The sequence below is a fragment of the Danio aesculapii genome, chromosome 1, assembly GCF_903798145.1.
Source record: "Danio aesculapii chromosome 1, fDanAes4.1, whole genome shotgun sequence".
NCBI classification, from domain to species: Eukaryota; Metazoa; Chordata; class Actinopteri; order Cypriniformes; family Danionidae; genus Danio; species Danio aesculapii.
This window is the reverse complement of record NC_079435.1, coordinates 61,303,582-61,322,781: the sequence shown is the minus strand read 5'-3', so window position 1 is coordinate 61,322,781 and position 19,200 is coordinate 61,303,582. Positions and strand designations below refer to the sequence as shown.

Genomic DNA, 19,200 nt, shown 5'->3' with positions numbered 1-19,200 from the left:
GAGCCTGTGTGAATTGTAGCCTCAGTTTCCTGTTCTTAGCTGACAGGAGCGGCACCCGGTGTGGTCTTCTGCTGCTGTAGCCCATCCGCCTCAAGGTTGGACGTGTTGTGTGTTCGGAGATGCTCTTCTGCAGACCTCGGTTGTAACGAGTAGGGTTGGGTATCGTTTGGGATTATTTCGATACCGGTGCTAAATAGATACTTTTAAAACAGTACCGGTGCCAAAACGGTGCCTGAACCGATACTTTTGAGCCACAAAATTATAGTGGATGACTCTAGAAAAATCTTTAAAAAAACATTTGTCCGTATTCCTCAAAGTTGTTTAGAATTAAATGTTTAGAGACGGTGTGACAACGCGTACCTATGTGTGCCTTTGATGCACCCCTTTCTTACGTCTGTGTTGCAGCACCAGTGGCACCGAAATTCATATGCTGATTTGATTCGGTACATTCCGGTTACAAAGGTACCTGTGCTATAATGGCATCAGGTTTTGGTACCCAACCCTAGTAACGAGTCCTTATTTGAGTTAATGTTGCCTTTCTATCAGCTGGAACTAGTCTGGCCATTCTTCTCTGACCTCTAGTATCAACAAGGCATTTGCGCCCACAGAACTGCCGCTCACTGGATATTTCCTCTTTTTCAGACCATTCTCTGTAAACCCTAGAGATGGTTGTGCGTGAAAATCCCAGTAGATCAGCAGTTTCTGAAATACTCAGACCAGCCCGTCTGGCACCAACAACCATGTCGCGTTCAAAGTCACTTAAATCCCTTTTCTGGTGCTGGCTTTAAACTGCTACAGATTGTCTTGACCATGTCTACATGCACAGAGTTGCTCCCATGTGATTGGCTGATTAGAAATTTGTGTTAATGAGCACTTGGACAGGTGTACCTAATAAAGTGGCCAGTGAGTGTGCACGTGTGTGTGTGTGTATATATATATATATATATATATATATATATATATATATATATATATATATATATATATATATATATATATATACATATACATAGATACACACGGGCACACACAAGTGTATGTATGTGTGTATATGTTTGTGTGTGTATATATATATATATATATATATACACATGTGCGTATGTATGTATATATGTATGTGTGTGTGTGTGTGTGTGTGTGTGTGTGTGTGTGTGTGTGTGTGTGTGTGTGTGTGTGTGTGTGTGTGTGTGTGTGTGTGTGTGTGTGTGTATGTATGTATGTATGTGTATATATATATATATATATATATATATATATATATATATATATATATATATATATATATATATATATGCACACACACGCACACATGCACACACACTTTATGCGGTTTTCATTAAGAAATGTTCAGTCAACTCATTATTTCATGAGCATTTTATTTATTTAAAAAGTAGTTTACACCAACTAATGCCCAGTTTCCTTCACATCATTTTTAAACACCATTTTGCTTTTATATATCCTAAATTGACATATGAGAGGCAAAAAGCAAGAAATATTTCAACCTATTTAATGTTGTAAGTGTGAGTGATGAATACACAGAAGATTTCAGCTGTCAGAAACATGATGATGAGAGATTTAGATTAAACATGCACTTCTGAAAATCTTATCATCTGTTTTTCAGCTAAAGTCAATAATTCAAACCCCAAAATACAATCTAAAACACATTAAAATCATAACGGGCCATCCAGAAGTCTAATGAGATATGAAGATAAGCCTGTGCGAGTGTTTGCATGTCATGAATATGCATATACAATTAAAATATTAAACACTTTTCATTGTTGACTTATTTCTAAAGTAATTATTATGTAATAAGCATTAGCACTAATGTACGCCTGATATTACTCCTGCCAGACACAATTTTCATTACGTTTGACACTATTATGACAAACACAAAGCAAGAGATACTTCAACCCATTTAATATTATAAACTCGTACAAGTGTGATGAACACACTCTGAGGATTTCAGCTCAGATTATGACAGATTTAGACAGACATCAGTTTAAAATTCAGCTTTAAGTCACATTTCAGCATTAAAACATAATTAAGACCACACTACAGGCTGTCCAGTGCTCTGTGTGTTAATATTCCTGGCTCTGTGTGTGCATGTATATATGCGTATATTCCTGCCTGTCAGTGTGTGTGTGATGTGATGTGAATATTCCTGCCTGTTGGAGCATACGTGTGTCTGTCTGTGTGTGTGTTGAGCGAAGCTGGTCTCAGGTCCTCCAGCTGTATGAACAGTCCCTCATCTGCAGGTGTCTGAGTGCTGCCTTTCCCAGAATGCTCGGGGCTGCCAGCTGCTGAACGGAGCTCTGCTGTAGGCCACAGCTGAGCAGATCCTGGACAACACACTTCTGAAATCACACACAAATGAAAGACATGAATGATAAACAACACTGTTTCTGTGTACTCCAGAATAAACACATCAAACACAGATATCAGCAGGGGTGTGTGTGTGTGTGTGTGTGTGTACCGTGTGCTCCTCCGTGTGTGTGCTGGGGCTGATGGGGATGTTGAGGACGGCTGTGGGCTCGTGTGTGTACAGAGACGTAGTAAACTGTCCTCTCTGAGCCGCTTTCAGGAGCAGCGTCAGCGCGTGCACACAGTGAGGCATTATGGGTCCCGTCACCTCCAGACTGCACACGTCCTCATAACCCGCTCGCACCTGAGTCTTCACATTCACCGTACGAGCCTGAGTCAACACAGACACATTATACACAACACAGATTATTAAAGAAAATCAGAGATTTAACAGTTTGTGTGCAATAATCCACTACATGAGAAAACTCTCTCTCTATAGAAGAGATATTTCCCAAGACAGAGACATTAATAATATTATTCATATGAATATATATGAATAATGTCAACAATGTTAATCTTTAAAAAGTTTAAGTTAAACATTTAGCAATATAATCAAATGTTCATGTCATATTTAAGCATTTTTGCATTATTTTACATCAATAGTTTATTATTGAAAATGCTTGAAATGTACCTGCAATTATGATTTTAATAAATTACAATCATTTTTCTAAATGTAAGTTTTGTAATAGCCATCATACATAAGTGTGAATCAATGATAAAATGAGACCTAAAATCAATATAATAATAAATATATAATAATAATAAAAATATAATACTATAACCAACATATTAAATATATAATAATAAATATATAATATAATAAAAATATAACAATATAATAATAAATATGATAATATAATATGCTAATATAATAATAAATATAATAATAAATATATAATAATATAATCAATATAATAATAAATATATAATATAATCAATATAATAAAAAATAATATAATAACATAATAATATAATAATAAACAATATAATAATAAACAATATAATAATCAATACAATAATAAACATATAATATAATCAATGATAAACATAATAATATAATCAATAATAAATATATAATAATATAATCAATATAATAATAAATATATAATTATAATAAAAATATAATACTATAATCAACATATTAAATATATATAATAAATATATATTATAATAATAAAAAATAACAATATAATCAATATAATAATAAATATAATAATATAATAAATGTATAATAATCAATATAATAATAAATATAATCAATATAATAATAAATATATAATATAATCAATATAATAATAAAAAATATAATCAATAAAATAAAATAATATAATCAATATAATAATAATAATAATAATAAATACATAATAATATAATAAATATAATAACAAACATAATAATATAATCAATAATAAATATATAATAATATAATGAATATAATTAATATGATCAATATAATTCATATAATATAATCAATAATAAACATAATATAATCAATATAATAATAAACATAATAATATAATCAATAATAAATATATAATATAATCAATAAAATAATAAACATATAAAAATATAATCAATATAATAATAAACAAAAATATAATCAATAATAAACATATAATAATATAATCAATATAATAGACATCTAATAATATAATCAATATTAAACATAATAATCAATAACATATAATAATATAATCAATAATAAACAGAATAATATAATCAATAATAAACAGAATACAATAATCAATAATATACATATAATAATATAATCATTAATAATCAGCAAAATCAAAAAGATATTTAAAAAAGGGGGAAAAAAAAACTAATAAAATGCAATTGCCAGCACACACACAATACATTAACATTTGGACCACCAACACGCACAGACACACATAAAGAAAGACATACACGTACAGAAACACACACAAACACACGATGCATTTACATTTGGAGCACCTATAAAAGTCAATACCTAAATGTGAACTAAAGTGTATTTGTGTGTGTGTGTGTTCACCTTGAGCGTTTGCAGTGTGGCTCCTCTGAAGGCTGTCGGGGCCAGTAGTGTTGGAGGAAGCCCAGCCTGAGATCCGGCACCGGCCACCAGACTCTTACAGTTCATCAGGAAGTTCAGCAGCGTGAAGGTGTTGGACCCCTCCACCAGAACCACAGACTCAGGCCGGCGGTCCAGACGAACCTCCCTGTGCTCTTTACGACTGACGCATCATTAAAGAAACTCAGCAAACAGAGCTCTGAACACTTGTAATAACCATAAATCAATTCTGACAATCATCATAACCACTGTACTTGCAGCTTTCACAGTCTCTGAGGAACTGGACAGTGATGGATGATGTGATTAATCACTGTTCACCACGAGCTGAATGTTTAAGATGACACATGAGCATGCATTATTACAGGTAGCAGCATGCACACTGCTGGATAATCACGGCAGCACAATGCAATATCTTACTTTCATCACATGAAAATGGACATACCATGTTAATATTGTTTAATTTATATGTTGCCAGATTGTGGTCATTGCAGAAAAATATGAATAAAAATTATTAATATTGATATAATATTCAATGCTTGTAAAGGATACAGTTTAATAGAAATGGCATCTGGTTTCTTGATCTTGTCTTGAACGCCCATCTCCTTCAGCCATGAAAACCCCCCATCATCATCATCATCTTCCTCCTCCTCTTCTTCATTCTCGCTGTGTTCACTCAGCCTGTAAACACACATGAGCAGAGGATTGATGATGGTTTCTCTTCTATGAACTGACCTCTGATCAGTTGTGATGCGTTTAATGCTCACTGAGCGCCGCTGGTCATTTCTTCACCGTCTGCAGGCTGTGATGAACTCTGACCTCTGCTCTTCCTCTTCTCCTCCAGCAGAGGGAGAGAAAACTCGATTCCTGAACACAACAAACAAACATCAGCTCTGCTCATTATAGTGGAAGACATCAACTGTGTACTTCTGAAAACTGAAAAACATCAAATTATTCATCTCTATCCATCCATCCATCCATCCATCCATCCATCCATCTATTCATTTAACAACCCATCCATCCATCCATCCATCTACCCATTCATCCATCTATTTATATATCTACCCATCCATCCATCCATCCTTCCGTGTGTCTGTCTGTCTATCTATCTACCCATCCATCCATCCGTCTGTCTACCCATCCATCCATCGGTCCGTCTGTCTGTCTACCCATTCATCCATCTGTCTATCTATCCATCCATCCACCCGTCTGTCTATCCACCTATCTATCCATCCATCTACCCAACCATCCATCAATCGATCTAACTATATCCATCTTTCTAGCCATCCATTTATCAATCCATCCATCTATCTACCCCAACCATCCATCCATTTACCCAACCATCCACATACCCAACCATCCATCTATACATTTATCAATCATCCACCAACCCATCCATCTATCCATCCACGCAACATTCCACCTAATCATCCAATCTATCTAGCTATATCCATCCATCCATCCATCCATCCATATACATTTATCCACCATCTATCTATCTATCTCTATCTCTCCCCATCCATATCCATCCATCCATCCATCCATCCATCAATCTACCAAATTATCCATCCATCGATCCATCCACATAATTATCATCCATCCATCTACCCAACCATCCATCCATATAAACTTATTTTAAAACTAGAAATGCAAAAATACCAATTGATAAAATTATTAATAATGAATATAATTAAATAAAATGGATAAGTACTAAATTAATAACTGACAAAACTTAACACTAAAACAATATATTAATAACTTTAATATTCTTTACAAAAATGCATGTATAAGTAAGAAATTATATTAAATGTTTACAAATACAATGAAAAAAACTCAATTATATATCTATATAGCTGCATGGTCAGGGCTGATAGCTGTGACTTATATAACACTTCATCTGTGATTTAAGTTTTAATATTTCACCATTTAAATTATACACTCAAAGGCCACTTTATTAGGTACACCTTACTAGTACTGGGTTGGACTCCCTTTTGCCTTAATCTTTGGTGGCATAGATTCAACAAGGTACTGGAAATATTCCTCAGAGATTTTGCTGCAGATTTGTCAGCTGCACATCCATGATGCCAATCTCCCGTTCCACCACATCCCAAAGGTGCTCTATTGGATTGAGTTCAGGTGATTGTGGAGGCCATTTGAGTACAGTGAACTCATTGTCATGTTCAAGAAACCAGTCTGAGATGATTCATGCTTTATGACATGGTGCGTTATCCTGCTGGATGTTGACACGATGCTCAATTGGTACTTTTGGTCCATTTTTGCACCATTCTGTATAAACCCTAGAGATGGTTGAAAATCCCAATAGATCAGCAGTTTCTGAAATACTTAGACCAGCTGGCACCAACAACCATGCCACGTTCAAAGTCACTTAAATCCCCTTTCTTCACCATTCTGATGCTTGCTTTGAACTGCAGCAGATCGTGTCTACATGCCTAAATACATCGAGTTGCTGCCATGTGATTGGCCAATTAGAAATTTGTTTTAATGAGCAGTTGGACAGGTGTACCTAATAAAGTGGCCAGTTAGTATATTTTCTATATACTAAAAAAAATTACTGTTGCTTGTTTCTAAATGCATCTTGTTTGTTTATTGTTGTGTATATGTGTGGTGTGCGTCTCACCATCGGTCTTCATGGCATCTCGGAGTCCTCTAGTGGTGGGCGACAGCAGTGCAGTGACGCCTGCAGATCCGCTCAGACCGGCCGCTCTGAAGAGAACAGTCAACTGATACGAGCACACATAGAAATACGGACAGAGGCGAGCTTTCAGCAGACTGTAGAGAGACGTCAGACTCACACACCTGCAACGCAACACACACACACACAAACACACACACTACTGTCATTTTTCTTGACATAACAGCTTGTCATGCTGCTAGATGTTGCAAACTGATTAATCATTTATCAGAAATATGTAAAGCAACTGACAGCATACTGATAGCGAGACTCTATCATCCTGCTCTTGATCTTTAAAGCTGACTTTGGTTTTGTTTTCCCTCACCAGTCGCTCATGAGGCTCTGCTGCAGCACTGCATCCTGCGCCCATGGCACACACTGGCCAGAAAACTTGCGTTCAGCGCCAATGCGTGGAAAGAGAGAGAGCCAGGGCAGAGATGGGTGCTGCCAGTACTGGAGACTCTGCTGGAAACCACACCGCAGCTCCGCACAGCCCCGGGGCTCCTGCAACACACACCACAACGGCATTAGTTCCTTTTACTGGAATGCATCAAATGTCAAAAACTCCAAATACAATGAAAATACTCCTGAAAAACTCCAAATACAATGTTATTAACAAAAATACTAAAGCCATATCCACTAAAAACATGTTAACTAATAATGGTTTCATGTTTTAGCAGAAAATAAATCAGACTTTATATTAGATATTAAAAGTAATAACAACATTTATATTTTATACAAAATGTTAAATTATATATTCATATAAATACATAAAAATAAAAACGTATTTTTAATATAGAAAAAAATTAATACAAACCACGTAAAATCCACGAATACAAAAATATTCATTCATCCATCTACTATTTTATACTATATATCTTGAAAACCTACTACTTTAATAACAATAATGAATGATAATAATAATAATAATATTTTATGTTTACAATTTGCACCAAATGGGCGCAAAATGTAACCCCCTAAATATTTTACTCCATTGTTAATAAGCACAATATATTTTCCGTACATTTAAAGAAAACAGCAAATGAGATGATGCAAAACTAAATTTACAAACAACATCTTATTTAAATGTAATATTTTTACTGTACTCTTGATTTTTCCCCTTTATTAAATTATATATACATACATACATACATACATACATACATACATACATACATACATACATCTAGATAGATAGATAGATAGATAGATAGATAGATAGATAGATAGATAGATAGATAGATAGATAGATATACACAATTCACATGAATGAACTTTTTCAAGAGCAAAACGGTGATAAGTTTACCCCTCTGTATCAGCACTCCAGTGATAATAAAACAAACATATGAAGATAGAATAAAAAGGGAAGTGTGTATCATCTCTTGATCGGTATAAGAGCAGGCATGCTGCTGAACTGAGCTCTATAAAGCCAGGCAGACATATAGAAAGACAGACAGATATGAAGACAGACGAATATACAGAAAGACAGACGTATATAAACTCAGACTTGCATACACACACATATATACATACATATATACACACACACATATACATATATGTATATAAAAATATAAAATAAAAAGGAAAGTGTGTATTGTGTCCTGACCGGTATGTGAGCAGGAATGCTGTTGAACTGGGCTCTGCAGTGAGAACTCAAGCCCTGCGCCTCCTCCTGCGCCTTCAGATGCTCAGCCCAGGAGAACGACTGAGGAGACGTGAACAGCAGACGAGTTTTCAGAGACCAGTCCGCCGGATACTCCACACACACCTCAGCCGGAGCAGAGTCACGGAGCGCCTCAGGACTCTACAAACCCAAACGCGCACACACTGGTCAGCACAGCATAATCCAAGGCATCCTACTTCCCACTCATCTGCATTGTTTTACATTAATAACTTTATAATTGAATTCAGAAAGTGTTCTGATCTCCTCTGTTGTGCGATACATTGAGTTGTCATAGACTTTTCAGCCCACGACCCTCAAAATAACAATATCAGTGACTCATTACCCCCACTACTTTCAGAAGTGGTTATAATCACACAAACATTACATGCAATGGCTTACACACACCAACAACATGACAACAACAAGGCCTTTATAAACATGAGCATATCGACACACAATAATCCAAATATAAACAATGTTTGGCACAATGTTGAAGTTACATTGCAAGTCTTTTCCTGGTTTAATTTTGGACACGGCCACTCAGAGATCATCCTCCATGTTCAGTCATGGCCTGTATTTATTTTAAATGTACATGAGTGCCATAAAGGTGTCAAAGTTTAGGTTGGTGCCGTACAATCTAATCTGCTGCAACTGACGCCATTTCAGTTTGGTTAATATAACATAAAACCCCAGGGGTTGCAATTCAGTGGAGAAAGAAGAAAATAATTAGAAAGGCTGATGGCTTTTATTTGCGTTTTGTATCTTTAATGCAACTATTTTATCTTCTGTAGGTTATGGATTAACAATGGTCATTTTAAAAGTTTATTCAAGTTTATTAGAGTTTCAGGAAATCAACAAGCGCCCTTTACTTTGGGATCCACTGCACTATTTGAATCAGGCTACATTCATTGTATCAATAACTATAACCATATGCAAACACACACAAAACAGCATGATAAAAACATGATATAGAAAAAAAATTCATATTCTGATCCATTTGAAAATGTTAAATATATAAAGGACATACAACAATTCCTGATATTGCATGATATTTCAGATATTCCATAAGCCACATAAAGCTTGTCATTCCCACAAATAAATGTAAATCCCAGCATCATCCACACACCTTCAGCACCGCAGAGCAGCTCTGGGGATCAAACAGATCCTCCTCAAACACACCGTCAGCTTCAGAGAGAGACACCACCACCTGCAGACACATAAACACATATATAAACACAGACAGAGATATAGAAAGACAGACATATATAGACAGATACACCAATATACAGACAGACAGATATACAAGTAGACAGATATACAAGTAGACAGACAGACAGCTATATAGACAGTCAGATATACAAGTAGACAGACAGACAAACATACAGATATACAAGTAGACAGATAAACAGACAGACAGATATACAAGTAGACAGACAGACAGCTATATAGACAGTCAGATATACAAGTAGAGAGACAGACAGATATATAGACAGACAGATAAACACACAGACATCTATACAGACAGACAGATATACAAGTAGACAGACAGACAGCTATATAGACAGACAGAGATATACAAGTAGACAGACAGACAGATATAGAGACAGACAGATACACAAGTAGACAGACAGACAGCTATATAGACAGACAGATATACAAGTAGACAGACAAACAGCTATATAGACAGACAGATATACAAGTAGACAGACAGACAGCTATATAGACAGACAGATATACAAGTAGACAGACAGACAGATAAACAGACAGACAGATATATAAACAGGCAGATATACAAGTAGACAGACAGACATATAGACAGACAGATATACAAGTAGACGGACAGACAGCTATATAGACAGACAGATATACAAGTAGACGGACAGACAGCTATAGACAGACAGATATACAAGTAGACGGACAGACAGCTATATAGACAGACAGATATACAAGTAGACGGACAGACAACTATATAGACAGACAGCTATACAAGTAGACAGACAGACAGCTATATAGACAGACAGATATACAAGTAGACAGACAGACAGCTATATAGACAGACAGATATACAAGTAGACAGACAGACAGCTATATAGACAGACAGATATACAAGTAGACGGACAGACAGCTATATAGACAGACAGATATACAAGTAGACGGACAGACAACTATATAGACAGACAGATATATAGACAGGCATACATGTAGACAGGTAGACAGACAGATAAACAAGTAGATAGCTATATAGACAGAGATAAACATATATAGACAGGCAGATAAACAAGTAGACAGACAGAAAAATATATAGACCAACATACAGACAAGCAGACAGACAGATATATAGACAGACAGATATACAAGTAGACAGACAGACAGATTTATAGACAGACAGATATACAAGTAGACAGACAGATATACAATTATGAAGACATACAAGTAGACAGACAGATAAACAAGTAGACAGATAAACTAATCCAGGCAGATAAACTAATCCAGACAGATATGTAGTAAAATATACAGACAAGAGTTATACAGACAGACGGACAGATATACAGACAGACAGATTATACGCGGTTAACTGTGGTATTTCCTGCTCTTTTGACCTGTGTGTGCTGTTGTTTGTGTCGATCTGTGTGCAGCAGCTCCTCCCGCAGTGAAGCTCCGGTTTTCGGTAGTTCTTCTCGGAGTTTCTCGTCTGGACCCGCGGCTGAACTCTTTCTACCGTCCTCCTGTATTAAAGCTCTTTTCTTCGGGCTGCTGTAGGTGTTCTCGATGCTGGCGAACGGGTTTCTCCGCTTGACTCCGCCGTTGCCGCGTCCCGTAGCGGTGAGTAGTGGCCCCGGGGAGAACGGCCGGACTCCGGACAACGCCGGACTCGACGCTTTCCCGCCCGGTCCTTCACTCCGCGCCCGCTTCCGCCTCATCCGCAGCACATCGGACGGTTTCTTGAAGCTGGGAGAGTAGCAGCCGAGCTCCGCCATCGTGATCCGTTCGGTAGTTTTACGGTTGTGAAGCGGAACCGGCGCTCGGTGCTGCTGCAGCTGTTGCTTCGCGCTCTTGTTTTGTTCTCAACGGAACTCTCAAAATTTCGCGCGGAGAGGATCTGCGTCAGCGCGTTGCGTGATGACGCTGTTAAAAGCGCTGGGGTAGAGAAGCGAAACACACGACAAATGTAAAGTCTCTACTGTTTCCTATTTCATTCTAACTGTATTTAGTATAATAACAACAATAACAACAATAATAATAATAATAATAATAATAATAATAATAATAATAATTATTATTATTACTATTATTACTACTATTATTATTATTATTATGAACCTTAGAAATAAATGAACAATAGTTCATAAATAAAACAGAATAAAAAACAACACTTTAGGTATGATATAATTGATATTTCAATACTTATCATATTCATTTAATTACATTGAAATATTACATATACAGTTTTAATTATTATTATTATTATTATTATTATTATTATTATTATTATTATTATTAACAACAACAATATATTGTAAACTATCTTCGAAATAAATGAACAATATTTCATAGATAAACAAACAAACAATATAAAACAACATGCTTTTAGACATGATATAATTATTATTGATAATATTATAATATTGATATATTGTTAATTTATTTACATTTAAATAATATCTAGTTTTTTATTAGTAGTAGTAGTAGTAGTTGTTAATTGATACTGATATTTGAATATTAATCATATTCATTTAATAACATTTAAATTATGTATTTCTTAAATAATAATAATAATAATAATAATAATAATAATAATAATAATTATTATTATTATTATTATTATTAACAATATATTGTAAACTACCTAAGAAATAAATAAACAATATTTCATGACTAAATAAACAAAGACAATATAAAGTAACATGATGTTATTTATTTATTATTGATTTCCAAACTGTGGAATGATTGACCTGTTAGCCTAAAATTAGTAAGTAATATGAATATTTTTAGTAGTGTTCTTAAAAAGTGGTTAAAAACAAATCAGCAGTGTCTGCTCAAATAGTTTGCTATTAGTTTGTTGGATCATGTCGCCTTAGCTTTTGCCTTCAGTAATGTTATGTAAAGAATTATAATGTTGTGTATATGTATTTATTATATTTCAATTTGGTCAAGCCTCCTGTGGACAGGTGTTGAGAATTAGCAAGTCTGCTAAAACACTTAAACACATGCATTTGGTTGTCCGGTGTAATTGTGATGTCCATGTCAAATAAATAAATAAATAAATAAATAAATATTAATTTATGATATAAATGATATCAATATTTTAATATTTATCCTTTACTTTTAATTACATTTAAATATTATATACAGTTATTATTATTAACAATAATAAACATACATTAAACAATATAAATAAACAATATTTCCTAAATAAATTAACAAATACAATGTAAATCAACATGATGTTATTTATGTATTTTTGATTATTAATTTATGCTATAAATGATCTTGATATTTTAATATTTATCATATTAATCGAATTACATTTAAATAATGTATAGTTTTAAGTATCATTATTATTATTATTATTATTATTATTATTATTATTATTATTATTATTAGTAGTAGTAGTAGTAGTAGTAGTAGTAGTAGTAGTAGGAAAGTTAAACAAATACATTATCACAAAGATATTCAATCAATAACTAATAATTTTACAAAAGTAATGTTATTATTATTATTATTATTATTGTTGTTGTTGTTGTTGTTGTTGTTGTTGTTGTTGTTGTTGTTATGAATAATAATAATAATATTTCATTATGTTATTATCATGTTATTATTATTATTAATATTATTATTGTTGTTGTTGTTATTATTATTATGAATAATAATAATAATAAAAATAATATTTCATTATGTTATTGTTATTATTATTATTATTATTATTATTATTATTATTAACAATATATTGTAAACAGTCTAAGAAATAAATAGACTATTATTTATAAATAAATTAAACACAATATAAAAAACATGATGCTTTTATTTCTTATTAGTTTATGCTATAAATAATATATATATATATATATATATATATATATATATATATATATATATATATATATATATATATATATATATATAATATATATATATATATATATATATATATATATATATATATCATATTCATTTAATTACATTTAAATAATATATACAGTTTTAATTATTTTACTATTATTATTATTATTATTATTATTATTATTATTACTTTTATTAACAATAAATGGTAAATTGTCTTAGAAATAAACAATATTTCATAAATAAATAAACAAACAAACACAATATAAAACAGTTTAGACGTGATATAATTGATATTTTATTATTAGTCATATTCATTTAATTAAATTTAAATAATGTATAAGGTTTTTATTATTATTATTATTATTTGTATTTGCAGTAGTAGTATTAATAATAAGGTTAATCAGATTATTAATAATAAAGATCTTCTATCAATCAATAATAATATTACACAAGTATTGTTATTATTAGTAGCCAAGTGGTAGTAGTAGTACTAATAGTTTAGTGGTTATTTTATATGTATATCTCGCATATTAACATACAAATCTACATATTTTAGCTTTATATAAAATAAAATATTTTAATTTAATATTTAAACTATCCAGATAATTGTTAATATTTAATATAATATTTAAAAGTAGATGTAATACTTTTTAGGGTAGCATCACAGACTGGAATCCAAATCCTTGAGCTGCAGCGCCACCTGCTGGACACACATACACAGGCCGAGGACCAAACTTCAGTAGTGAAATCTGAAATAAACTCATTATTTTGGCTCTTGTCTGTCAGTTTTGCGCTCAGTCTGTCAGCCTGTAGATTAATGAGAGTTTGCATGATTTGCATAAATGATGAATGCTCAGGATCTGAATGTGGTCGCTATAGAAGATCTGTCAGAGTTGATCAAATATTAATATTGATCTGTTCAGGTGAATGATGAACGACCTGACGCTCAATCCTCACCGCTTCATATTCATACACTGATTACACCGATGCCTTCTGGAGAATATATTTACATGTAAAACACACACACACATGCACACGCACGCACACACACACTCACACATGCACACGCACGCACACACACACACCTACAAACTACACCTGAAGTAAAACGGGCCAGTAGTCTCAAACTAGGCTCAAGATTTGATTAAGATACCTGCAGTGTGTTTCATTGAATTGAATTGTATTGGGCGATGCGGTGGCGCAGTGGGTAGCACAATATCCTCACAGCAAGAAGGTCGCAGGTTCGAGTTCCCAGTGATGGGTTGCAGATGGAAGGGCATCCGCTGTGTAAAACATATGCTGGATAAGTTGGCGGTTCATTCCGCTGTGGCGACCCCAGATTAATAAAGGTAAAGTATATTATATAAAAATAAAGTATATTATCATTAAGCATTAAATATTTAATTTAATTGTTTTGTATTATTTTTAATTTTATTCATGAATTTATTTATTTATTTTACTATCTAATTAATTTAACCATATTATCATTGAGCATTATTTTAATAATAGTAATTTAATTTAACTGTATTTTATTTTGGTAATTAATTTTGTATTTATTTTACAAATCTAATTAAAGTATATTATTATTTATAATTAATTAATTAAATTTAATTTAATAATATTAATTTAATTTAATTAGATTTTATTAATGTATTTATTTATTTTACAAATATATTTAATTAATTTAAATATATGATCATTTAGCATTAATTTTATATTAATTTAAACATATTGTATTTAATTGTATTTTATTTTATAAATGCATTAATTTATATATTTTACATATTTATTTAATTAATTTAAATATATTAATATTTAGCATTAATTTTATAATAGTAATTTAATTTAACTGTATTTTATTTTGGTAATTAATTTTGTAGTTATTTTACAAATCTAATTAAAAGTATATTATTATTTATAATTAATTAATTAATTAAATTTAATTTAATAATATTAATTTAATTTAATTAGATTTTATTAATGCATTTATTTATTTATTTATTTCACAAATATATTTAATTAATTTAAATCTATGATCATTTAGCATTAATTTTATATTAATTTAAAAATATTGTGTTTAATTGTATTTTATTTATTAATGCATTAATTTATATATTTTACATATTTATTTAAATATATTAATATTTAGCATTAATTTTATAATAATTATTTAATTTTATTGTATTTAATTTATTTAATTAATCCATTTAATTAATTGAAATGCATTTCGTTTCATTTGGCAGTAATTTACAGTTGTTCTCAGTGTCTTTGGTGCATTTCTCACACTATTTACATTTGCACAACAGTTCATGCATTTCTCTAAACAGTTAGTCATTTGTGCACATCAGAGCAGCAGTTTCTCATTCCTTCCAACAAACTGTGAATGCTTTTGGACATGCATCAACTCATTTCATACAACTCTCTGCTGTATTATAACATTATCATCTGCTTATGTCAACTTGTGAATGCTGAACAGTCACTCCATATTAAACTAATAGTGCTCATTTCATTACTGGAGTCAGTACATATGAACATGTATAGTCAAAATCTGTCCAGCTGATTTTATTAAACCTTTAAATGAAATGTCTTAAACTGAACAATTTGATGGATGATTTACAGACCTGTGTGTGTTGTAGGTTCAGTTTCAACATGCACATGTTTACTGCGTTTGCTCTTTACAATTCTGATTTATTCACAGCATTGTGCAGAAGAATAAACACCCTTATTTACAACAAACATGGGTAGAGCTGTGCACAACTGTAGACAATACAGCAGTACATATTGGAATTGAACCTACAACACACACAGGTCTGTAAATCATCCATTAAATTGTTCAATTTAAGACATTTCATTTAAAGGTTTAATAAAATCAGCTGGACAGATTTTGACTAGTTCAACATGTTCATATGTACTGACTCCAGTAATGAAATGAGCACTATTAGTTTAATATGGAGTGACTATTCAGCATTCACAAGTTGACATAAGCAGATGATAATGTTATAATACAGCAGAGAGTAGTCTGAAAGCAGATGCATGTCCAAAAGCATTCGCAGTTTGTTGGAAGCAATGAGAAACTGCTGCTCTGATGTGCACCAATGATTAACTGTTTAGATCAGGGGTCCCCAATCTCGGTCCTGGAGGGCCGGTGTCCCTGCAGGGTTTAGCTCCAACTTGCCTCAACACACCTGCCTGGGTGTTTCAAGTACACCTAGTAAGACCTTGATTAGCTCGTTCAGGTGTGTTTGATTAGGGTTGGAGCTAAAATCTGCAGGACACCGGCCCTCCAGGAACAAGTTTGGTGACCCCTGGTTTAGAGGAATGCGTGAACTGTTGTGCAAATGTAAATAGTGTTGTGAGAAATGCACCAAAGCCGCTGAGAACATCTGTAAATAATTGAAATATATCATCATTAAGCATTAGTCTGATATTATGATGCTCAAGCTTTAGTTTTTTTTAATTAGCTATAATTATTATTTTCAACAACAGCATTTAAACAACAGAATCTGCTCTGATTATTTCATATTTAATTTTAACTGATGTCATGTTTATGCTGGGTTATATTCAGGACGTTTACCTCAGTTTGTTGATCAGCATCACATGGGATCACTGACTAGAAATAAACCCCTATTCACACACACCGAGCTGAGAAGTTGTCAGTGTTTGTGTGTGTGTGTGTGTGTGTGTTCTGCTGCTCTCACACTCTCTTGCTCTTTTTATAAAGGTGATTTGGTTTTATAGACTTTGGCTTGAATCCTGAAGCTCAGTTTCAGCTTTATTTAGCCCGTCTGTCTCCTGCGGCTCTTTCTGGGCACTCCGATACTGTAAACCAGAGACTGACTGGCTAGATAGATAGATACAGACAGACAGACATATAGACAGATAGATACAGACAGATTATTCATGCGTTTATTTATTTTACATATTTAATTTAAATACATTATAATTTAGCATTAATTTAACATTATGAATTCATATATAGTTTAATAATATTAATTTCATTTAATTTTTGTGTATTTAATTGTATTTTATTAATGTATTTATTTATTTTACATATTCATTTAAATATATTATCATTTAGCATTAATTTAACATTATTAATTCAGTTTAATTTATTGTATGTTTATGCATTCCTTTATTTTACATATTTAATTATTTAAATATATTATCATTTAGCATTAAATTATATTAATGTAGTTGTATTTAATTGCATTTTATTCATGCATTTATTTAACATATTTATTTAACCCATTTAAATATATTGTCATTTAGTAATTTTATTTATGCATTTATTTATTTGACATATTTATTCACTTAAATATTTGATCATTTAGCATACATTTTAATATTAATTTTGTTTTGTGTTTAATTTTATTTATCATTAATCATTACTTTAATATTAATTCAATTAAATGTAACATTTATGCATTTATTTATTTTACATATTTAATTAATTTTAATATATTATTACTGGCATTATTTTAATATTAATTTAATTGTAATTTAATCATGCATTTATTTTACATATATAATTAATATAAATATATTATTGTTTAGCGTTAATTTAATAATATTAGTTTAATTTAGTTGTATTTTATTTATTCATACATTTATTCAACATATTTCTTTCATTAATTTAAATATAATTTTAAAAATATTAATTTAATAATATCAATTATATTTTATTTTAAGCATTTATTTATTTATTTGACATATTTATTTAATTAAAGTACATTATCATTTAGCATTAATTTAATAACATTAATTTAATTGCATTTATTCATGCATTTACTTGTTTTACACATTTATTAATTTAATTATATGATCATTTAGTCTTCATTTAATAATATCAATTTTATTTTATTGTATTTAATCGTATTTTATTTTATTTAAGCATTTATTTATATTTTTTATTTAATTAACTTACATATATTATCATTTAGCATTAATTTAATAATATTAATTTAATTGTATTTATTCATGCATTTATTTATTTTACATATTTATTCATGTCACTTTATAATCATTTAGTATTAATTTAATATCAATTTTATTTTATCTTATTTAAGCATTTATTTATATATTTTACATATTTAATTAATTTACATACATTATCATTTAGCATTAATTTAATAATACTAATTTAATTTTAATGTATTTTATTTTCTGCTGTGTGAAACATATGCTGGAATAGTTGGTGGTTCATTCCGCTGTGGCGACCTCTGATAAATCGAGACTAAGCCGAAGAAAACTGAATGAATGAATGGATCAATAGGCCTGTTTCTGCCAAAACAGTTCAGAAAATGCATATAGTATGCACTTACTATAGTAATTACACTGAATCATGCACAATTAAATGCATTAATCCTAAAT

The 19,200-nt window shown here is 31.3% G+C and overlaps 1 protein-coding gene across 1 annotated transcript; it reads right to left on the bottom strand.

The window, feature by feature from the left end:
- Positions 1-1,359: 1,359 nt before the first annotated feature.
- On the bottom strand, positions 1,360-11,863 carry LOC130220721 (protein downstream neighbor of son homolog). The gene is made up of 10 exons (XM_056452951.1): positions 11,367-11,863; positions 9,893-9,973; positions 8,710-8,907; positions 7,426-7,604; positions 7,047-7,225; positions 5,176-5,275; positions 4,961-5,089; positions 4,376-4,574; positions 2,474-2,692; positions 1,360-2,354 (listed from the first exon to the last, which is right to left on the bottom strand). Exons 1-10 carry the CDS (start codon positions 11,742-11,744, stop codon positions 2,217-2,219), a joined length of 1,800 nt encoding a protein of 599 aa, XP_056308926.1. The 5' UTR covers positions 11,745-11,863; the 3' UTR covers positions 1,360-2,216.
- Positions 11,864-19,200: the final 7,337 nt, after the last annotated feature.